The sequence below is a fragment of the Eleutherodactylus coqui genome, chromosome 1, assembly GCF_035609145.1.
Source record: "Eleutherodactylus coqui strain aEleCoq1 chromosome 1, aEleCoq1.hap1, whole genome shotgun sequence".
Classification (NCBI taxonomy): Eukaryota; Metazoa; Chordata; class Amphibia; order Anura; family Eleutherodactylidae; genus Eleutherodactylus; species Eleutherodactylus coqui.
Window position 1 is genome coordinate 324850654 of NC_089837.1, and position 23380 is coordinate 324874033.

General features: G+C 46.1%; 1 protein-coding gene across 1 annotated transcript in view; it reads left to right on the forward strand.

Annotated features, from left to right (window-relative positions):
- LOC136575465 (uncharacterized) overlaps window positions 1-23380 on the forward strand; it is a 383051-nt gene that overhangs the window by 124909 nt on the left and 234762 nt on the right. Inside the window, exon 17 of the mRNA XM_066575086.1 lies at window positions 23054-23161. Coding sequence (XP_066431183.1) covers window positions 23054-23161 — 108 coding nt within the window. The remainder of the gene's footprint in view (window positions 1-23053; window positions 23162-23380) is intronic.

A 23380-nucleotide genomic window follows, 5' to 3' on the forward strand; every position in this document is an offset into this window, starting at 1 on the left:
GGGCATGTTCACATGACTTAAAGGGAATCTGTCACCAACAAACAGCACCATGAATTAAGTTATGGTGCTGTTCAGTGAGGTGATGGGGAGCCAGGGGATATACTTTTTATACTCACAAGGAGCGGGTGCTGTTTGGTGGTTACAGGTTCCCTTTAATTAATTGTCAGATTAATGGCATTCATGTCAGATTTTTCTGATGGGGATCTGACACTTAATCTGCGGCAGAAATCCAATGCTGAGCATTGGAATCCTCCCGTAGATTTGCGTGTGGATCAGCATGCCAATCCATTGTCTTTTTATACTGGTAATGGATATATTATTCCACTGGCAGAGGCAAACTTAAGCTTGGTTCTGGTGCCATATATATGCAGTAAACTTGATTCTGGTACCCTATCTGTATAGTAAGCTTGGTTCTGTTACTGTATTTATGCAGTAGTTTGTCTCAGTTACCGTATCTACGTAATACGTTTGGTCCTGTTCTTGTATCTATGTAGTAAGCTTGGTTTTGGTATCATATCTGTATATGTAGTAGGTTTAGTTCTGGTACTGTATCTATGTAATAGCACGATTAATGAAGATTGAAAGGTAAATAATGATACTGATTTTATTACCATTGGTCTTCTTCATTAATACTAGGCAATTATAGTTATGATCACCCAAAAATGAACAAATTGTGACAATACTGACCAGTGTAAATGAGCACTTAATGGGACGTATTCAGTCTGAATGCTTTGGGCAGCACAAACTGTACATACAGCCCTGGACAAAGAGATTTTTGGTACAATTAGTTTATACACTTTAAAATGAATCTCCTCCTTTTTAATGTACTGTGTCATTTTTAGGTCAACCTTTTGGTAGAAAAAGATTTCAAAGATAACATGCTGTCTGCCTTCAGCCACCACTACAGGAAGCTTAGACGTTACTATATATTGAGCTATTGTTGATTTTGATGTATAACAGTATGCGGTAAGCTCCCTCTAGTGGCAGTTACAGGTAGCCTACGTTATGTTTTAAACAATGTTTATGCAGGGGACTTGGTACGTTCTATCTGCAAAAACGAGCTCTGAATGCATAAGCATATAAGAAATCAATTAGCGCAGAATTTTAAACCTGATTAGATCAAAAAATATTAGAGTGAAAATTCACTCTAAGATTTGAACATTAATACTGTATATAAGAGAGTGTTGATTATATTATTCAAAGATATTACCACTTAAGCTTGCCAATGATTGATGAAACAAAAAGAGTTTGCGTATGATTCTGTGGCAGCCGAAGGTCTTATGCAATCAGCAAATTCGTGTGTAGAGAGCCTGTATACACAGCTGTCTGTGTATGGTTTTCTTGCTTGGTTTTCTATTCCCAATCATTGTTTTAAAGACTTGTTTAAAGGGCCTGCCATTGATTTGAAAGAATGCCGCCATCCAACAGGTGATGTTGCAGAGGTGTTGTTCTATCTTCCTTTGTTCCATCTTCCTTATTTGTATATATTTCCCAGGGGAGCATGCAAGGCCTTATAAGTCTCACCACTCACCTTCTAGGTGCTCCCCTTAAGGAGTGATGATCCCCCTCCAGACCTACATCACAGGAATTCCACTAGCCAAGGCAGAAACCTACTGCCCACTGATGAGGAGCAAAAACCCCGAAACAGCTGTCTGTGTATGGTTTTCTGGCTTAGTTTTCAATTCCCAATCGATGTTTTAAAGACTTGTTTAAAGGGTCTGACATTGATTTGAAGGAATGCTGCCATTCAATAGATGTTACTGCAGAGATGTTGTTCCATCTTCCTTATTTGCATATAGAGCCTGTATATTGATACATGGGCTTGCTACAGGTTAGTATTAAAGACCAGTAGGTGCTCCCTGTGTTGCAGTATCGTGGCTTCCCTGAGGAACCATATTCTCTACTAGAAGCAATGCTTCTAAGGGATTATAGCTCTAGAATATAGGATGCATTGGAGCATGTCACAATGTATTTGGAGACACACAGAGTCCCGTTTATGGCAAATTCCATACTGAATTGCCATATATGTGGGCATTCAGCAGCCAAAATATTAGTTCAGGAGGCTATTTACTTTGTTTTTTTGGTTCTCTATTTTGGTTAATTGCTATACTTTCATGCCATTGTTTCTCAATCTGTGATATAAGCCTCTTCGGTGAGGCACCTTCGAATTGATGATGAGACAGTGGTGACATCATTTACTTATTTTATACTGATTTAAAGAATATATTGCGTTCTGCAGGGAAATCAAAGATCATTAAATAACTTTTTACATTTTGCATTAGACTTTGACCATTTCATATGCCCGATCATTAACATGTTGAAGGAAGTGGGGCCAAGTTGAGAAAGTTTAAGAAACACTGCTGTATGCTGTGTTGCAGTCTGCATAGTTTCCATACATTGCCCACATGTAAATTGTGCCTGCAATGTATATATATAGATAAAGTGGGATTTGTACACAGATTGAACAGTTCTCCATATAATGCAGTGAGCTAGACTGTGCTACATAATGTGTAAAACACATAGTGACACCTCACCTGAGCTGTAAGCAACCAGATGATGATATGAAACTCCTCTGACATTAAAATAAAATGGTTTTCAAGCTGAAAGCAGAAATCAGAATCAGCATGAACAATCAGTATAAGTATGAATCCATTAGATTAAATTTGCATGTGTAAGTGGTTATTTTCTGTGCAGCCTTAAGAAATTAAATTTTCTTATTTATATTGTGTGGGTTTAAAGGATTTCAGTTTTTTTAACCTTTTGCAAAAAAATGTACTAATGGGATCTGTAGAAACACTCAGTACTCTGGCTTGGAATTGCTTTACAGGAAAACAACTGAGCTTTTGCAGTCCAGTGTTTAACTAGTAGGGCTTTATTGTTGCATGCTTAAATTGCTACTGTCACTTCAACAAGCTTTGCATACATCAATAGTACAAACAAGTATAAGAAACATTAAAATATCTCTTATTCAAGAAAAAAAACTTCTTTCTCCACTTATTAGACACTTCTATTTCCCTGCTCTTCCTGTACTGATAATAAACTCCGAGGTACTGCTAAAATTCTTCCTAATAGGGATGAACTCACTGAGGGATCAGGTGTTATGCTGCCCATAAAAGTCTATGGAGCGGAAAGTGAGAGGAGGAAACAGCTGCAGAGTGTGAGTGTGGCATAGAGATGCTGTGGCTGAAGGCTTTAGTATGTTTTTTTACCTCACCTTAGATCTGAAGTCAAAACTACACTGCTTCAGTATTGCTGTATAATCTTCTCCATGATTATTGCTTTTGAGTGTGTGCTACAAAAATATAAGGCAATATAATCTCTTTTTCTCTGTGGGTGCTGTGTATGAGACATATCATAGCAGCTAGTCTCCACCTACTAACTTAGGGAAAACTGACATTTAGAAGTGGTGAAAACTGATAAAAAATTCCATACATTCCAGTAATAGTGTTATTCCTCATAACAACCTATTCTGCAAAGCCACCTGAAATGACAGGTACCCTTTAAGGCTATGTTCACATCTGTGTTGGAGGTAACATTAGGAGTCTTTGCATATTCTGTTGTTTCTAATGGGAAAAATAGTACTACACTATTTTTCCCATCAAAAACTATGGAGGGCATAGCAAAATCCATTATAAGTCATTGAAGTCCGCCTGGTGTGCTGGTGCTTATCGTGCAACAGATCTGACAGAATATTATGGCTTTCATTATAAACAGGAGTCAGAAAACCAATATAGTTTAATATACAATAAATGAATAAAGTTTAATATACAATCTGGAACAATATTCATTAAAAAAAAAAAAAAATATATATATATATATATATATATATATATCTCAAATTTTAATACAAAATTGCTGACCCAATAGGACAGAAATATCTGGCTAAATGTCTGAGCAAATGCAAAACCTTCAATAAGTGAGGAGTGCAAAAAAAGTCCAAACAGCCTCCAGTGCAGATGTGAGCATAGCCTTACTAATATTCCTATCCAGCTTATCTCTGTATTGGAGGGTTATCCATCCTGAAGTCCTGCTTACTGTGCACTGGGAGGTGGTACATTGTCTAGCACTGTAGAGGAGGGGCTTATACATTAGATGTCAGTCACTGATTGGCTCTACACATGGCTAACATCTAAGTCAGCGGACTGACAATGGGCTGTCAGTCTTGTATGTAGTCCTGCAAATGCTTCCTCAGCTGCTGTTGGAGAGTTGAGAGAGGCAGGTGGAGGACAGCTTGGAGGTGAGCTATACTGCTGTCAGAAAATTACAGCAGTATAGAGAATCAGATCGGAATTTAGCCAATAACCATTATTGTGATCCATTTGTGATTTTAACGACTAGATTGAGAGAACCAGCCCAAACTAACCAAATTCTACCCCTGCTCTAGAAATTACTACAACAGCTATAAAAATTATTGGTCAAATCCTTGTGTGGATACAGACACACACACACACACACACATACCAGAGTACATAATGCTGAATTGTCTGGATGGCTGTGTGCATACACTGCTCAAAAGGTTCCCCCACAGACAGTTGTGAGAGCATGGGCAGGAAAGTGCATCATAATTGATAGCTTATCCATTCGATAGCTCATCCGTGAGTGACCAGTAGAGCTGACCCACGTGATCAGCTAAATGAATAGGATGCATACTTTGACTTTGAAAGGGTTGACCTCAAGTACCTGTTACCATACAGTGCGGCATGGGGTCCCGCGGTCGGCGCGCGTCGCTCTGGCGTCGGCTCCAGCAGCCTGGAGCCCTGTGTCGAGGTCATCCCAGCAGCTTGGGTTGGCCAGTGGGCGGCGGCGTGGGCGTGCCCGCCCGTAGGGTGCCGCCCGCACTCCTCTGTGCTTCTTATACAGCAGTGGGTGGAGTTGCCTCCTCCCACTCTCCGCTCCTGGGCGGAACCTTGTGGTTAAAAGACTGGCAGTGAACTGAGCTCATTGCCAGTTATTGGTTCTGCATGCACCTAGCCAGTCTGTCTGCGGTTCTCCTCAGTCAGTCCCTAGTTGTCGGTCAGCTCCCTCTGGTCCCCTGTTACTCAGTCTGTTTTAGTTGGTTCTGTTTGCCTCTAATCTAGTCTGGCCCAGTCAGCACTAGTTGCTATCCAGCACCCTGCCAGTTTGCCTGTGAGTTCCATCTCCAGCCTTGTCAGTTTTGTTGGTCTGATTCATCTGCCTCCTCTGTCGGCACTCTGTTCCCCCCATTAGGTAGGTTCCTGCTTGTCAGTCGCCAGGTCCCTAGCCAGGGCAGGGACCGCCGTCCAGTTGTCCGCCTGGGGTTAGCCAGGGCCGAGGCAAGTAGGCAGGGACAGTGGGGGTGCGGGAGATCAGGGCACCCCAACTGGCGCTCGGGGGGCAGAGTGCCGTAACATAATAACTGGCCCTTAAAATACTGTTTTTCTTTTCATGGCGGCGATCAGCGCCCTCGCAAACCAGCTGCAAGACCTGGTGCCGGTGATCCGGGATTTGTCAGCTCGCATGGTGGCCCAGGAGCAGTGGGCATTGTCGCAGGAGCAGAATGCCGTTACCAGTCCCGAACCCAGGTGCCCTCTTCCCGAGGTGTTCTCTGGGGAGAGGAACAAGTTTTTTGTTTTTCAACAGGCGTGTCGCCTGTTTTTTCGGATGCGTCCCCGCTCTTCCGGCTCGGAGGTCCAGAGGGTCGGGCTCATAATGTCCCTGCTGCGGGGCTCTGCCCAGACTTGGGCCTTTTCCATTCCCGAGGGTTCCCCCTCCCTGCATTCGGTGGACTCCTTTTTTCAGGAACTTGGGGGCATCTTCGATGAACCGGACAGAGTGGGGTTGGCGGTTTCTCGGTTGCTGGCGCTGCATCAGGGGTCGCTTTGTGTGGAGGATTATTGCTCCAATTTCAGACGCTATGCGGGTGATACTGCATGGAACGATAGTGCCCTGAAAGACGTTTTTATGCAAGGTCTCTCAGACGCGGTCAAAGAACTGTTGATCTCCCATCCCGTTCCCGGGTCCTTAAAGGAGGCTATGGAGTTAGCAGTGAAGGCAGATAGGAGGCTCAGGGCTGGGAAGCAAGATAGACCGACCCATAGAGTCAGGGAGGTCATTTGTCCTGTTCCCTCCCCGTCCGTACCAGTCTCTGTTCCCGAACCTATGGAACTGGACCCGCTGGACCCCAAGGAGCGACGCCGGATTCGGTTATTACATAATCTCTGTCTCTACTGCGGGAAAGCTGGACATCGGGTGATGACTTGCCCCTGGAGGCCTCAGCGTCCACAGTCTGAATCGGCAGAAAGACTTCCAGTCCTAGGCGACTGCAGGGAGGGTCGCCTAGGACCTCAGGTACGTCCTAGACTTCTGATACCCTGCCAGGTTAGATTCCGGAACTTCTCCCGCCCAGGGCAGGCGTTTATTGATTCCGGAGCAGCTGCTAACCTGATAAGCATGCGTCTCGTTGAGCCCCTGAGGGCTGAATTTCTGACGCTGAAGACGCCAATTCGTTTTGCTAGCATTGATGCTACTCCTCTTGCTTCGGGCTTGGTTCGATGGAGGACCCCAGTGTTACAACTCATGGTGGGGGGGTCGCCATTCGGAAGGTTTATCATTCCTGGTGATGGAGAAAATGTCGGTAGACATGGTACTAGGGATGCCGTGGCTGGCGTTGCACAACCCCCAATTCGATTGGGCCACTGGGGAGCTAACCCAGTGGGGGCCGTCCTGCCATAGCCATCGCGCTCCCCCTCCCCCCTGCTCAGTCGAACAGAAGGGGTACCGGTCCTCTGGAAATCGCAAAAGGAGGGGTCGCACGGGGTGCCATAAGTCTTTGTCGAAACCTGTTGTCTCTTCGGTGATGCCCACCTCCGGTCCCCCGCCGCCCACCCTGGTCTGTGATGAAGTTGAACACAAGGCCCAGGAGGTCCTGGATTCTTGCCGGGGTCCAGGAACCGTACAATATTTGGGGGCCCGGAAGAGTTTTTTGGAGTATGATAGCTCAGATGACAGTGATTTTAAAGTTAGAGATGCCTCAGATTTTGAAGGCAGCGTCATTGGTAGCGAGGATGGGTCAAAAGACAGTGGCGAATGGTTGGACATTGACTCGGAAGACGACCTGAAACATGACTATATGTCAACGGTTGGCCCTGAAGGAAATGGGGCAGCCACAGACGACCGAAGTCATGGACCTGAGGATCAGTCCATGGTGTCCGCTCAGGAGGGTCACATTCTCGGGTCGGTACAGCGTTTTCACAGCCTTTGCCTGGATAAGCCTGGTCGAGTTTCCGGGGGCCCGGAGGTCCCCCGTCAGAGGGGGGGTAATGTTACCATACAGTGCGGCATGGGGTCCCGCGGTCGGCGCGCGTCGCTCCGGCGTCGGCTCCAGCAGCCTGGAGCCCTGTGTCGAGGTCATCCCAGCAGCTTGGGTTGGCCAGTGGGCGGCGGCGTGGGCGTGCCCGCCCGTAGGGTGCCGCCCGCACTCCTCTGTGCTTCTTATACAGCAGTGGGTGGAGTTGCCTCCTCCCACTCTCCGCTCCTGGGCGGAACCTTGTGGTTAAAAGACTGGCAGTGAACTGAGCTCATTGCCAGTTATTGGTTCTGCATGCACCTAGCCAGTCTGTCTGCGGTTCTCCTCAGTCAGTCCCTAGTTGTCGGTCAGCTCCCTCTGGTCCCCTGTTACTCAGTCTGTTTTAGTTGGTTCTGTTTGCCTCTAATCTAGTCTGGCCCAGTCAGCACTAGTTGCTATCCAGCACCCTGCCAGTTTGCCTGTGAGTTCCATCTCCAGCCTTGTCAGTTTTGTTGGTCTGATTCATCTGCCTCCTCTGTCGGCACTCTGTTCCCCCCATTAGGTAGGTTCCTGCTTGTCAGTCGCCAGGTCCCTAGCCAGGGCAGGGACCGCCGTCCAGTTGTCCGCCTGGGGTTAGCCAGGGCCGAGGCAAGTAGGCAGGGACAGTGGGGGTGCGGGAGATCAGGGCACCCCAACTGGCGCTCGGGGGGCAGAGTGCCGTAACAGTACCAGGCACAGCCACATCTATAAATGCACCATTGTGCTCAGATAAACATTTAGTGGACTGTTTTTTTCTGCTTATTGTTGGGTGCCTCCAATGTTAGGGCACATTCACATATGTGTGAGTGGTTCCATTTGGATTCACCGACAGAAGATTCTGGATGAAATAGCGCAGCATGCTGCACTCTTTCTTCCAGTAAAATGCTGGTCAGAATGGCAAATGGCATACTGACCCCATTATAGTCAATGGGGTCCATTTGGCAGCCTTTTGGCTCTGGCATGTTGTTTGGTTCCGAGGACGGAGCAGAGCAATGGAAATCACCTTGAGCTCAGGTGCCCGGTAGTCAACAAGGGACCAGAGTGGCATGGAGTGCAGTAGCAAGGAGGTGAGTGTAGGTTGTTTTTTTATTTTATTCAACTATAGAGATGAGCGAACGTACTCGTCCGAGCTTGATACTCGTTCGAGTATTAGCGTGTTCGAGATGCTCGTTACTCGTGACGAGTACCACGCGATGTTCGAGTTACTTTCACTTTCATCTCTGAGACGTTAGCCCGCTTTTCTGGCCAATAGAAAGACAGGGAAGGCATTACAACTTCCCCCTGCGACGTTCAAGCCCTATATCACCCCCCTGCAGTGAGTGGCTGGCGAGATCAGGTGTCACCCGAGTATAAAAATCGGCCCCTCCCGCGGCTCGCCACAGATTTGTTCTGACATAGAGGAGGAAAAGTGCTGTTGGTGCCGGAGCTGCTATAGGGAGAGTGTTAGGAGTATTTTTGGCTTCAAGAACCCCAACGGTCCTTCTTAGGGCCACATCTAACCGTGTGCAGTACTGTGGAGGCTGCTTTTTGCAGTGTTGCACTTTTTTTTTTTTTGTATATCGGCCGTGCAGAGCATTGCGCCCTGCAGTAATTATACATAGTGCAGGGCCAGTAGTGGTGAGGCAGGGACAGAAGACATATATTGTGAGGCAGGGACAGAAGACATATATTGTGAGGCAGGGACAGAAGACATATATTTATTGAATATAGGCAGTGGGCCTTTGCAAAAACATTTGGGGAAAAAAATCTATTTGGGCTGCCTGTGACTATCCTCAGTGTACTGGGTCTGTGCTGGGTGTAGTTGTCCTCCTAATTCATACGCAGCCAGCTAAGTGTTACAGCAGGCTTGCGCAAAATTCTCTCCTGGCTCTGTGTTGGCTGTTAAATCACCGCTGTATTCCAGTCCACAGTGCAACAGTCTGCAGTTATTTTACATACTCCAGGGCCAGTAGTGGTGACGCAGAGAGAGAAGACATATACAGTGTATATAGGCAGTGGGCCTTTCCAAAAACATTTGGGGAAAAAAATCTATTTGGGCTGCCTGTGACTGTCCTCAGTGTACTGGGTCTGTGCTGGGTGTAGTTGTCCTCCTAATTCATACGCAGCCAGCTAAGTGTTACAGCAGGCTTGCGCAAAATTATTTCCTGGCTCTGTGTTGCCACTTACATCACTGCTGTATTCCTGTCCACAGCGCAACAGTCTGCAGTTATTTTGCATACTCCAAGGCCAGTAGTGGTGACGCAGGGACAGAAGACATATACAGTGTATATAGGCAGTGTGCCTTTGCAAAAACATTTTGGGAAAAAAATCTATTTGGGCTGCCTGTGACTGTCCTCAGTGTTCTGGGTCTGTGCTGGGTGTAGTTGTCCTCCTAATTCATACGCAGCCAGCTAAGTGTTACAGCAGGCTTGCGCAAAATTATTTCCTGGCGTTCCGTAAGCGAAGTCAGCCTCCAACCACAGGCCAATAAGCGGCACATTTAATTACAGCGTTCTGTTTCTGCACTACTGGTAATACACCATGCTGAGGGGTTGGAGTAGGCCTATAGGACGAGGACGCGGAGGCCCAAGTCAGGGTGTGGGCACAGGCCGAGCCAGTGCGGTGGCCAGGGGTAGAGGCAGGGCCAGACCGAATAATCCACCAACTGTTTCCCAAAGCGCCCCCTCGCGCCATGCCACCCTGCAGAGGTTAGGTGCTCTACAGTGTGGCAGTTTTTCACAGAGACGCCTGACGACCGACGAACAGTGGTGTGCAACCTTTGTCGCGCCAAGATCAGCCGGGGAGCCACCACCACCAGCATGCGCAGGCATATGATGGCCAAGCACCCCACAAGGTGGGACGAAGGCCGTTCACCGCCTCCGGTTTGCACCACTGCCTCTCCCCCTGTGGCCCAACCTGCCACTGAGATCCAACCCCCCTCTGAGGACACAGGCACGAGTGCCTACCGGCCTGTACCCACACCCTCACCTCCGCTGTCCTCGGCCCCATCCAGCAATGTCTCTCAGCGCAGCGTCCAGACGTCACTAGCGCCACTGTTTGAGCGCAAGCGCAAGTACGCCACCACGCACCCGCACGCTCAAGCGTTAAACGTGCACATTGCCAAATTGATCAGCCTGGAGATGCTGCCATATAGGCTTGTGGAAACGGAGGCTTTCAAAAGCATGATGGCGGCGGCAGCCCCATGCTACTCGGTTCCCAGTTGCCACTGCTTTTCCCGATGTGCTGTCCCAGCCCTGCACGACCGCGTCTCCCGCAACATTGTACGCGCCCTCACCAACGCGGTTACTGCCAAGGTCCACTTAACAACAGACACGTGGACAAGCACAGGCGGGCAGGGCCACTATATCTCCCTGACGGCACATTGGGTGAATTTAGTGGAGGCTGGGACAGAGTCAAAGCCTGGGACCGCTCACGTCCTACCCACCCCCCGAATTGCGGGCCCCAGCTCGGTGGTGGTATCTGTGGCGGTGTATGCTTCCTCCACTAAACCACCCTCCTCCTTCTCCTCCTATGCAACCTTTGTCTCGCAATCAAGATGTGTCAGCAGCAGCACGTCGCCAGCAGTCGGTGTCGTGCGGCACGGCAGCACAGCGGTGGGCAAGCGTCAGCAGGCCGTACTGAAACTACTCAGCTTAGGAGAGAAGAGGCACACGGCCCACGAACTGCTGCAGGGTCTGACAGAGCAGACCGACCGCTGGCTTGCGCCGCTGAGCCTCCAACCGGGCATGGTCGTGTGTGACAACGGCCGTAATCTGGTGGAGGCTCTGCAGTTCGGCAGCCTCACGCACGTGCCATGCCTGGCCCATGTCTTTAATTTGGTGGTTCAGCGCTTTCTGAAAAGCTACCCACACTTGTCATACCTGCTCGGAAAGGTGCGCCGGGTCAGCGCACATTTCCGCAACTCCAAGACAGACGCTGCCACCCTGCGGACCCTGCAACATCGGTTTAATCTGCCAGTGCACCGATTGCTGTGCGACGTGCCCACACGGTGAAACTCTATGCTCCACATGTTGGCCAGGCTCTATGAGCAGCGTAGAGCTATTGTGGAATACCAACTCCAACATGGGCGGCGTAGTGGGAGTCAGCCTCCTCAATTCTTTACAGAAGAGTGGGCCTGGTTGGCAGACATCTGCCAGGTCCTTGGAAACTTTGAGGAGTCTACCCAGATGGTGAGCGGGGATGCTGCAATCATTAGCGTCACCATTCCTCTGCTATGCCTCTTGAGAAGTTCCCTGCAAAGCATAAAGGCAGACGCTTTGCACTCGGAAACGGAGGCGGGGGAAGACAGTATGTCGCTGGATAGTCAGAGCACCCTCATGTCTATATCTCAGCGCGTTGAGGAGGAGGAGGAGGAGGAGGAGCATGAGGAGGAAGGGGAAGAGACAGCTTGGCCCACTGCTGAGGGTACACATGCTGCTTGCCTGTCATCCTTTCAGCGTGTATGGCCAGAGGAGGAGGAGGAGGAGCAGGAGGATCCTGAAAGTGATCTTCCTAGTGAGGACAGCCATGTGTTGCGTACAGGTACCCTGGCACACATGGCTGACTTCATGTTAGGATGCCTTTCTCGTGACCCTCGCATTACACGCATTCTGGCCACTACGGATTACTGGGTGTACACACTGCTCGACCCACGGTATAAGGAGAACCTTTCCACTCTCATTCCCAAAGAGGAAAGGGGTTCCAGAATGATGCTATACCACAGGGCGCTGGTGGACAAACTGATGGTAAACTTCCCATCCGACAGCGCTAGTGGCAGAAGGCGCAATTCCGGGGGCCAGGTAGCAGGGGAGGCGCGGAGATGAGGCAGCATGTACAGCAGAGGCAGGGGAACACTCTCTAAGGCCTTTGATAGCTTTCTGGCTCCCCAGCAAGACTGTGTCACCGCTCCCCAGTCAAGGCTGAGTCGGCGGGAGCACTGTAAAAGGATGGTGAGGGAGTACGTAGCCGATCGCACGACCGTCCTCAGTGACGCCTCTGCCCCCTACAACTACTGGGTGTCGAAGCTGGACACGTGGCCTGAACTCGCGCTGTATGCCCTGGAGGTGCTTGCTTGTCCTGCGGCTAGCGTCTTGTCAGAGAGGGTGTTTAGTGCGGCTGGGGGAATCATCACGGATAAGCGTACCCGCCTGTCAACCGACAGTGCCGACAGGCTTACACTCATCAAGATGAACAAAGCCTGGATTTCCCCAGACTTCTCTTCTTCACCAGCGGACAGCAGCGATACCTAAGCAATACGTAGGCTGCACCCGCGGATGGAAGCATCGTTCTCTATCACCATCAAAAACCGGGAACTTTTTGCTTCATCAATCTGTGTATAATATTCCTCCTCCTCCTGCTCCTCCTCCTGAAACCTCACATAATCACGCCGAATGGGCAATTTTTCTTAGGCCCACACGGCTCAGTCATATAATTTTTATAAACAATTTTTATACGTTTCAATGCTCATTAAAGCGTTGAAACTTTCACCTGAACCAATTTTTATTTTAACTAGGCTGCCTCCAGGCCTAGTTACCAATTAAGCCACATTAACCAAAGCGATTAATGGGTTTCACCTGCCCTCTTGGTTGGGCATGGGCAATTTTTCTGAGGTACATTAGTACTGTTGGTACACCAATTTTTGGGGGCCCTCGTCTACAGTGTAATCCAATTAATTTTTAGCCCACCTGCATTACAGCTGACGTTACATCAGCTGTGTTGGGCACTGCAATGGCATATATTTATGTACCGCCGGTGGGTTCCAGGGAGCCACCCATGCCGTGGGTCCACACGGAGTTGTAACTGCATGTGTCCACTTCTAAAGAACCCCAGTCTGACTGGGGCATGCAGTGTGGGCCGAAGCCCACCTGCCTTAAGCACGACATTACCTCAGCTGTGATGGGCAATGCAATGGGATATATTAATGTACCGCCGGTGGCTTCCTGGCACCCACCCATGCTGTCGGTCCACACGGAGTTGTAACTGCATGTGTCCACTTCTAAAGAACCCCAGTCTGACTGGGGCATGCAGTGTGGGCCGAAGCCCACCTGCATTAAGCACGACATTACCTCAGCTGTGATAGGCAATGCAATGGGATATATTTATGTACCGCCGGTGGGTTCCAGGGAGCCACCCATGCTGTGGGTGCACACGGAATTCCCATTGCGGAGTTGTACCTGGCTGTGACTATTTATAAAAAAACACGGTCTGACTGGGGCATGCAGACACCTTGACAGAATGAATAGTGTGTGGCACATAGGTTCCCCATTGCTATGCCCACGTGTGCAGCTCCTGATGGAGGTGGCACAGGATTGGATTTCTTATTGCTTCTGTACAGCATTGTGGGCTATCGCCCCGCCCCTTTTAAAGAGGGTCGCTGCCTAGCCGTGCCAACCCTCTGCAGTGTGTGCCTGCGGTTCCTCCTCATGGCAGATGCACTTATAAATAGACATGAGTGTGGCGTGGCATGAGGGCAGCTGAAGGCTGCGCAGGGACAGTTTGGTGTGCGCTGTGGACACTGGGTCGTGTGGGGAGGGGGGGGGGGGGTTGGGCAGCATGTAACCCAGGAGAAGTGGCAGTGGAGTGTCAGGCAGGCAGTGATTGTGCTTTGTTGGAGGTAGTGTGGTGCTTAGCTAAGGTATGCATTGCTAATGAGGGCTTTTCAGAAGTAAAAGTTGTTGGGAGGGGGGGGGCCCACTCTTGCCGGTATTGTGGCTTAATAGTGGGACCTGGGAACTTGAGATGCAGCCCAACATGTAGCCCCTCGCCTGCCCTATCCGTTGCTGTGTCGTTCCCATCACTTTCTTGAATTGCCCAGATTTTCACAAATGAAAACCTTAGCGAGCATCGACGATATACAAAAATGCTCGGGTCGCCCATTGAGTTCAATGGGGTTCGTTACTCGAAACGAACCCTCGAGCATTGCGATAATTTCGTCCTGAGTAACGAGCACCCGAGCATTTTGGTGCTCGCTCATCTCTATTCAACTACTATCCACCACCTAATTGAAAAAAAAAATTAAACTCCTGGGGGCCTAGCTGCTGTGTTGGACCTGGCAGTTTGGCTCTTCCTCCTGGGCCCCTATGCAGACAAACCAGCTGCACAGGCTTTATGCCCATCTCTGATACAAAGTACACTATACTTAATTGTTGCTAATTTTTTGGAGGTGCAAACTACTTCAGAAATTCAGCACATCTTTTGGCTGTCCAAATGCCAAAAAAGCAAATTTATACCAGATATAAGCAGGTGTAAATTTTCAACATAATTTACACCAATTTCTAGTGTAAATTATGGTGAATCTTTCAACTCATGGAGATTCTACTCCTCCCACTAACCCTGTACACTTTGTCATTTTTAAAAAATGGCGAGGGAAGTACCAAATCATTTTTATGCAAATGTGGGATATGCCAAAATTAGCAATTTCTTTATGCCAGAAAATCATCTTGCATAATAAATTCCCTTCTTAAGGCCTATTTACACCAGCAGATGATCGCTCAAAGATCGCTTAAACGACAGTTTGAGTGACAGCTTTGAGCGATCATTTTGCATAAACTATTAAGGAGCTATACAGCTACATAAGAGCAAATAAATGTGCAAATGAAGCCTTCCTGAATGCTGTTAACCATTTCCAATCCACTGTCTGATGTCTAAAGACATTATGATTTAAGGCTGTACAGCTCCGATGTTGGAAGACATCCGTCGGGGTTCTCTTACTGTATATTGCTAGCCTCTCTGCTGTCAGAGCCTATCCATCGTGTCACCTCATGCAGTACTGGCTTTAGCGAGCATATAGCACCATTGTATAACGGCAGAAAAAGAGTAAGCCCCCCCTAGGAAAACCAGAATACAAATTAGATTGGAAAGGGTTAATAGCCTAAAGGCTATTAGTTGCGCTCAGATCCTTTGTTCTCCACGGGGAAAAAATGCAATCAGCAGTCCCCGTGGAGAACTGCTGATAAGAGTGAACGACGATTTTTAGGTTGGACTGAATTTAACGATCAGCTAGCAGTGCCCAAAAAGCGCATGATGGGCGCACATTTAGACGCACCGATGGTCGATAAAACGATCACCGATTAGCGGGGTTTTTTTAGCAATCATCGGCTGAGTAAATGGGCCTTTAGTGTTCCAGCGAAACAACATAAAGTAGAGAAGGGGAGTGGAAAATCACGTAGGAGACATCTGATTAGCTCAGAAAACAAAGTAGAGTGCTGATATCAATCATGCAAAGAGACAATGTGCATCTGCAGAAACGAGTAGAGGTTATAAAAAAAGACTCAATCTGCAGGTCAGACACAAATGTTTGGCCTGCACTACTTTTAATATTTATCTACAGTCATTCTTTCTTGCAGTGATAGTATAGATTTAACAAAAAGATTAGGGAACCTGTTGTCTTTATGGGTTTTAATTTTTTTATTAATCTTTTTTATTAATTAAACAGTTAGAACAAAGTCACATACAGGTGGTCTGGAGGTCATTCAAAACATACAGAAAATGTCACAATGAAAGTGGCATTGGTATGGCTAAAAGGTGCATTAAATACCAGATGTTATGCTTGTATTGTGAAAACACAGTACAATATATAAATATATATGCGACACATGGTGTGATTAAGCATTGAAACATAGAAAAACACTGTTGGACACATATCACTTTAGAATAAGGCCTTGTCATGGACATACTCTAAGAAATATCTTTTAATTATGCCATATTTACAGTCCACTAGTTAGAAAAGAGTAATGAGGCCTTCACCTAGAAAGATAGAACAAGAGGAGAAGGAAGGAATACAAGGAAAAAGGAGGAAAAGGGACAGAAGAGAAAAAAATAGCAGAGGGGGGATGTCATTATCAAACAAGACGCTCAAAGGCCTTGCTCAGGATCACCAAGTCCAATCGATCTTAGTTAAGCATTAATTATGCAAGAAAACTCTGGGGAGTTCTTAAAGAAAAGCCACTCTTGCCAGGTCTGGTAGTATTTATCCACACCTTGTCTTTGTCTTCAGGTGCCAAAAGTTCCATTTTACAGAGTAAGTCCGCCTCTAGAACCCATTCCATGAAAACAGGGCCCATTGGAGAGCACCAGTGTCTGGGAATAATTATCCTCATGGTAGTGAGGAAGTTCCTCGGTAGCCACCTTTTAAAAAAACAAATTGTCCCAGGAATCATAGATAATAGAGCGATTGTGGAGAGTTAGTGAAAGTATTCCCAATGATGTGAAAAAAGATATGGAAGAGCTTTTCCCAGAGGCAATGTATTTGAAGGCATGCCCGCCAAATGTGTAACAAGTAGCCTACCACACCATTACAGTACCAGCATTTCTCAGAAACAAAGATATAGATCTTGTGTAAATCAGATGGACAATATTTCTCTTATGCCTGTATAATATATGCCTTTATGGGTGTATAAGAAAGCTTTTGACCATTGCTCTCAGGAGAACTGCCTGTCCTGGGCACTTTTGAACCAGGGGAAATAATGTTGGAAGCCGTACATATGGCAACATAGAGTTAATAAATAATCCAGTGAGGATACAAGTCCTATGAGAGATTCCACATGTTTGAGTTCTGCAGCAAGTACTGAGAGTGGACAGAAAAACTTAAGAGAAGATTGCAATTGCAAATATGAAGCCAGGAAATAGATCTTTCCCCCCAAGTAGGTGCTTCTAAGATCAAGTAGTGAGAGAAGAGACAAGGAGCTCATCAGAATATTATGAAATTTTGATTTGGGATGATTTGTTCAAACCAAAAACTGATCTATGCCCTTCTAGAGAAGCCCAGATAATCAAACAAAGGAGTAAGCAGACCTGGAACCTGAGATATTCCAATCCTATTGACCATAGAGTCCCATGTTAATAAAAGATCTTCAGTGAGAAAGGGAAGGGTTACTATGTCTGGGTTGGAAGATTTTGCAATTCACGGTATGAACTGGAGAGCTAATGGAGAATGAGGACTCTAGATCAACCCACTGTTTCTGACCAGTACTATAAAACTAATCTACTAAGCCTGTTAGGATGAGTCTTGATCGTACATCTGAAAGTGCAAGGATCCATGTCCCCATTTAATTTAATTTGAAGTATAAAAGTTTATGTCCTAGCAGTAGTATGGAGATAGCACAAAAAAGAAGGGAGGAAAGTTTACTGATAGGGCTTGATTTAACCCCTTAACCCCTTAAGGACCAGTCTGTTTTGTACCTTAAGGACCAGACACTTTTTAGAGATTTTACTCATGTGGTGGTTTTACTGCCCTATTTTTTTTCCTTTAGCTATCATAATTATTTTTGCTGCATTTCTTTTCCGTGACATATAGGGCTATTTTTTAAATATATTTTTAACTGATATTTTCCGTTTTTTAGTTTTATTGGGGGTAAAAGGCTAAACAATTTTTCAGATTCCTAATTTTGTTTTGGACGTTTTGATATATAATATGTATGGTTTTGGATTACAGGGCGCTTATAGCGACAGTTTTGGTTGCTGTCGGTTTTGGGTTATTTTCTTTTTTATGTATATATTGTTATTTTATTCTGTAATTTTGTTTTACTTATTTATGTTATTATGTTTTTTTTTTACTATCTATGTCCCTCATGACGTCATGTAAGACCTCTGGGAGACATTCACGTGTTTTTTTTTTTATTTGACACTTTCCCACTGTAGCTGGGGTATCCATAGGAGCCCCAGTTACAAGGGAAAACATCCCCTGTAGTGACATTAGCCACTGGCAGAGCTAGTCAGGGTCTAGTACTACCCTGTAGCTCTGTTGTAGCAGGGAGTCCTGACCGTCACATGACCCCCAGGCTCCCGCAGTGAAAGTTACACTTCCACTTTTCAGTACACAGTGCTCATTATGTGACTTATGTACATGACATCACAGGCCTGAAAAGAGGAGGCAGCGCCAGCTGAAGCGCAACAGTCTCTTCAATCAGCTGATTGCTGGGGACTCAAAATGGTGGACCTGGTGATCAACTAATGATGACATATTGTTAGGTCTAGCAGACAGAGACGTCGTCTTGCCTCCTGAGTCTGCTTCTGTTTCTTCCAGCATTCACAGGGTTACTGTGTCTGGCTCCTCCACCCCGCTGGTGGGGATTTGCAATCATCCTCCTATTTAACCTCCACAGAATACTTGGTGTTGTTGTTCATTTCCTTGTATGACTGCATGTGAGCTGCTGGTGCAGCTATCTTGTCTGTATTTATCCCCCTGTGTATGTTTAGCTAGTTTAGACTGTGTCTTTGGATCTATCCAGCTTTCTGTGTGTTTGCTGCTGGTTTCTTGTTTGCCTGTCTATTCCCTGTGTCGGTGCTCTCTGTCTAGGACTGCGTTCTGTCCTTATTTTCCATCCACTCCTCCAGATCTGCGCGACTCACAGCTGCTAACTCTGGATTCCTATTTTCACCGAGTGGATAGGGAAGGCTAGCAGTCAGGGATAGGAGAGGCAGCCTGGATCTCTCCACCTTCAGGAGTATCTCCAGGAAAGGGATATTTTAGCCCTTCTGAGTTCAGGGTCAGGTCTGTTCTCATTCTTTACACCGATTTTCAGCTTTTGTGACACTTCCTTCTTGGAGTCAGCTGTCCGGCCTGCCGAGTGGTTTCACTCGACAGGACGACACAGTGGATCCACAACTGAATCCTAACAGTACACCAAGCCATCCCGTTTCACACCCTGGCCTCAGAGCTAGGGTGGAATAATGAAGCCCTGGTATGAAGGATGAATTAGCAGGGTGCAAGGTCCCTACTTCCTTGGATATCCTGATCGCACTAGCTACCAGGTTTCAGGAGAGTTCTAGGGAGATTTTACAAGAGAGAAGGCTCTTCTGGGCAAGTCCTGGAGCTCAAAGACCTCTATCCTCCTCACATACGGTCCATTCCAGCGAGCCTGAATCCATGCAGGTCGATCACCTCAGTCTATCCTAAAGGGAGCAGGAGCGTAGGCGAAGCAGAGGCTTGTGTCTGTATTGCGTGGCGTCTGGTCACCTAGTGAGCAAGTGTTCCCATAGACCAGGACTCTGCCACCTAGGATCCGTTGGCCCTAGAGGTGGCCCTAGGTGAGGATGCTTCACCTCCCTACTTGAATCTGCCAGTAAACTTGATTCTGTCTGGTGTCCAGGTCCCTGTGGTGGCCTTTCTTGGCTCATGTACCGCTGGGAACTTTTTACAACAGAACTTTGTGGACCAACATCGGATTCCCATTTGGTGTCTGAAGAACCCTCTGGTGGTCACTACAGTGGATGGCACTTCCCTCTCTAAAACTATCCAGTGGACCAAAGAACCCCTAGAATTAAGAGTTGGTGCCCTAGTTTAAGTGTTTGTCAAAAATTTCTAATTTCTCATCAAGCACTTTACTATCCTTATGTGAAGGATGCAAACCATCCCTATTGAACAAATCCCTCTTAGACCACCTACCAAAATCATGACTAACATATCTAAAATCTTCTGTTTTACACCACTGTCATAGCCATACATTAAACTCTGCGATATGAAGTCTCTTGTCCATCTGATTAAGGCAGACAAAACACTTAATACCTCATGCAGAACAACCTCACTCTTGCTGGACACATTATCCTGCAAAATGAAGCTCTATGTGTATCTCCAACTACATAACCATCAAGTTCAAAAAGAATACCAGAGAATTATGAACATATAGTCAAAAATTAGCATATTTATTTTCCACATCTCACAATCTCCCAAAGCCAATTCTTATTCACTGTGCCCTTCTCTGAGGTCTTTGAGGGAGAGGTGGCTGATTACAGAGCTGCACTTACTGTCTGGGATAGCCTTATAATCTTAGACTACAGTACAAACTAAAGACTGCAGCCTAGAAAAATAACCATAGAAACCAGACAACCGCATACATTGCATCCAAAATTCCAAAGGGTATTAACAGAAAACAGCACATAAACAAGTATTGTACTTTATCAATTCATACATCTTTATCAGTAAAACCTACATACTCACTAAAGCAAACTCCTACTGTTTTCAATCTACTGCAGTTTTTGAAACTATGCAATTCTGTCTCACTGCATGTATGTCTGGGTACACTCACAGGGAGTAAATTCACAGAGTAAACTCTACAGAGCAACTTCCTACCCTAAATACAGGTACAATATAATCAGAGAAATTAATTAATGCTAGTGCTTTTCCTGTGTTAATTAAAACAAACCCAATTTAATCTACACTTGGTCAGCAAATTCATAGCTCCACTCTGACCAAACAGCAAATATTTAAAATATAACAAGCTCAACAAAACCAATATGCTCTAAACAGTAACACTATCCAAACAGCAATTACAGAATTTAGTACTATTATTTACAAAATAACCAATTACAGTATTTAGAAACTAACCTTAACAGCTACCATGTACAATAAAACTCATGACGGTTATCACTAATATAATACAGTTCCAACGATAAAACCTATATTAGGCCGGTTTCACATCTGCATTGTAACCTCCAGTCGGAGGTTCTGTTGCAGATGTCGCTCAAAATACCAGAAGAAAAAGCCCTGCACCATTATAGTCAATGTAGCCCGTTCGGTGGCGTCCTGAAACAGTCGTTTGAGTGTGGGGATTCCCCTATCTTGCTCCCTGAACAGAGCAGTAAAGCACAACCATGGGATGCAGGTATGAAACCACCCTTAGATTATACAGCATAGAACAATATAATTTTTACCTGGCTATACAATAAAATTTATATGAGACTATACAATATAAAACGATACACTATAATGTTAATGCACTAACTATACAATATAACTGTACAATATAACTTTAATACCTTACACCCTTTTTTAAACAGAAACTACGGTATTTAGAAAATGACAAATTAAACAAAGACAATACAATAGCAGTTTTAGCAGTAATAGGCAAATTAACCCTTTCCAATCCACTGTCTGACGTCTGAAGACATTCTGACTGAAGGCCGTACAGCTCTGATGTCTGAAGACATCCGGCAGGGTATTCTTACTGTATATTACTGGCTGCTCTGTTGTTAGGGGCCTCTCAAGCATGTCCCATACCTCAGTACTGGCTCTAGCCAGCTGACGGTGCCATTGTATAATGGCAGAAAGAGAAAGCCCCCTAGAAAACCCTGAATCCAAAATTGGATTGCAAAGGGTTAAACTCAGACATGATAGATGAGTAGATTTTTTTTCTTATTTTAAAGCAAAGAAAACAACATCTAAATAAATTCTCAAATATTCTCCAACATAAATCTGTCCTGTGGCTATATAATTCAGCCAGAAGGGTGGGAATGTAGTTCGATTAATGAGCCTGTTCCAACAGGTGACAAAGTTTAAGGGTCTCTGTAACCTTAAAGGACTTTTCCATTTTAAGTCTAGTTCCTTCTTTAAAAATACCTTGTATAACACATTTAAGCACTTTCCATTAGAAAGGGAGAGATGTGTTGTCATCTATGTGATAGAAAAAAGCTGGAATCAAACAATGATTACTTAAAGGGGTTGTCCCGCGAAACAAAGTTGGGGTATACACTTCTGTATGGCCATATTAATGCACTTTGTAATATACATTGTGCATTAATTATGAGCCATACAGAAGTTATTCACTTACCTGTTCCGTTGCTAGCGTCCTCGTCTCCATGGTGCCGTCTAATTTTCAGCGTCTAATCGCCGGATTAGACGCGCTTGCGCAGTCCGGTCTTCTTCTTTTCTGAATGGGGCCGCTCGTGCCGGAGAGCGGCTCCTCGTAGCTCCGCCCCGTCACGTGCCGATTCCAGCCAATCAGGAGGCTGGAATCGGCAATGGACCGCACAGAAGACCTGCGGTCCACCGAGGGTGAAGATCCCGGCGGCCATCTTCACCAGGTAAGTAAGAAGTCACCGGAGCGCGGGGATTCAGGTAAGCACTACCCGGTTTTCTTTTTTAACCCCTGCATCGGGTTTGTCTCGCGCCGAACGGGGAGGCTATTGAAAAAACAAAAAAAAGTTTCGGCGCGGGACAACCCCTTTAAGTCTTGTCAAATGGAAAAGAATTGAAGGACTTAGGGTTCTTTTCGTGGGCCGAAAAATTATTCTGATTTTCCACATCTCACAGAAATCTTAACAATTACCGTTTAGTGTAAATGCATGCTCCTGAATGTTGAACGAGAATTTGTTCTCTTCTGATTCGTAGATCAGTTTATGCATGCATAACACTGAATGATGGATTGGCCCATGTAAACAGGCAGTTGTTCATTTATGAATGACTGCTGTTTACTATGAATGGAGGTGGGCGATCAGCGACTATTGTTCCTGTGTAAAAGCACAGCAACAATCCTCACTGGGACAACCTGTCGGGCATATGCGTCCAACAGGTCATCCCATGCAGAAGGGCCCTTACTGTTGGAGGTATCAATTGTTCTGTGCATCACCAGAATAATGTTGCTGCCCACAATTTATAACAATCTCTGCCTGGGAAGGGGAGGCTGGAAGGGGAGGGGTGGATGCCAGGGAGGCTGACACTGTATTGAGGCTGGTTGAGTGTGAGTCTCTGACCAGAGAAAAAGAGAGTGGATGCAGCTATTTTGGCATAAGGGCTTCAAGACTCACCAACAGCCATGTGTGTCTAAAACCTGTGGATACCGCCTGATCGGGTAGAAGCGGGTTTGGTGGGATCAGACTGGGGAGTTTTCCTGTTTATGCCCATGCTGGGCACTGGTAGATGGTGTAAATTGTGCTCAGGACTTGATAGGACAAGCAACTCAGTCAAGCGGCTACCTTCAGCGCCATAGCCAGGGCATGCCCCCTCTCTGTATGCATTAATAATACTAATATTGTGGTAGATGTTATTTGAACTACTTTTACTTTGTTTTACAGACCTCTATGAATTTGAATCTATTGACCTATCGGATTATGCTAATTATACCGAATCTGGAGTAAAGCCTTTTCTTTTAATAAAGGCATTCTATACTGATGGAGAAAAAGGTGTGTCCCTTTAGTATAACTAAGCATAACTGCTTAAACAAAGGTTGATAGTTTTAGATTCACTTGGCCTTAATTTCAGGACAAGTCTTCTCCTGTTATAGACGTGCAGAAGTGCACTGGTAAGTATGAACACAGATGGGATTAAAATCTAATTAATTCTATTTAGACACTGTCTGTCTTGCGTAAGTGCTCGGCTTTGTTAACAGATAATGTTGCCAT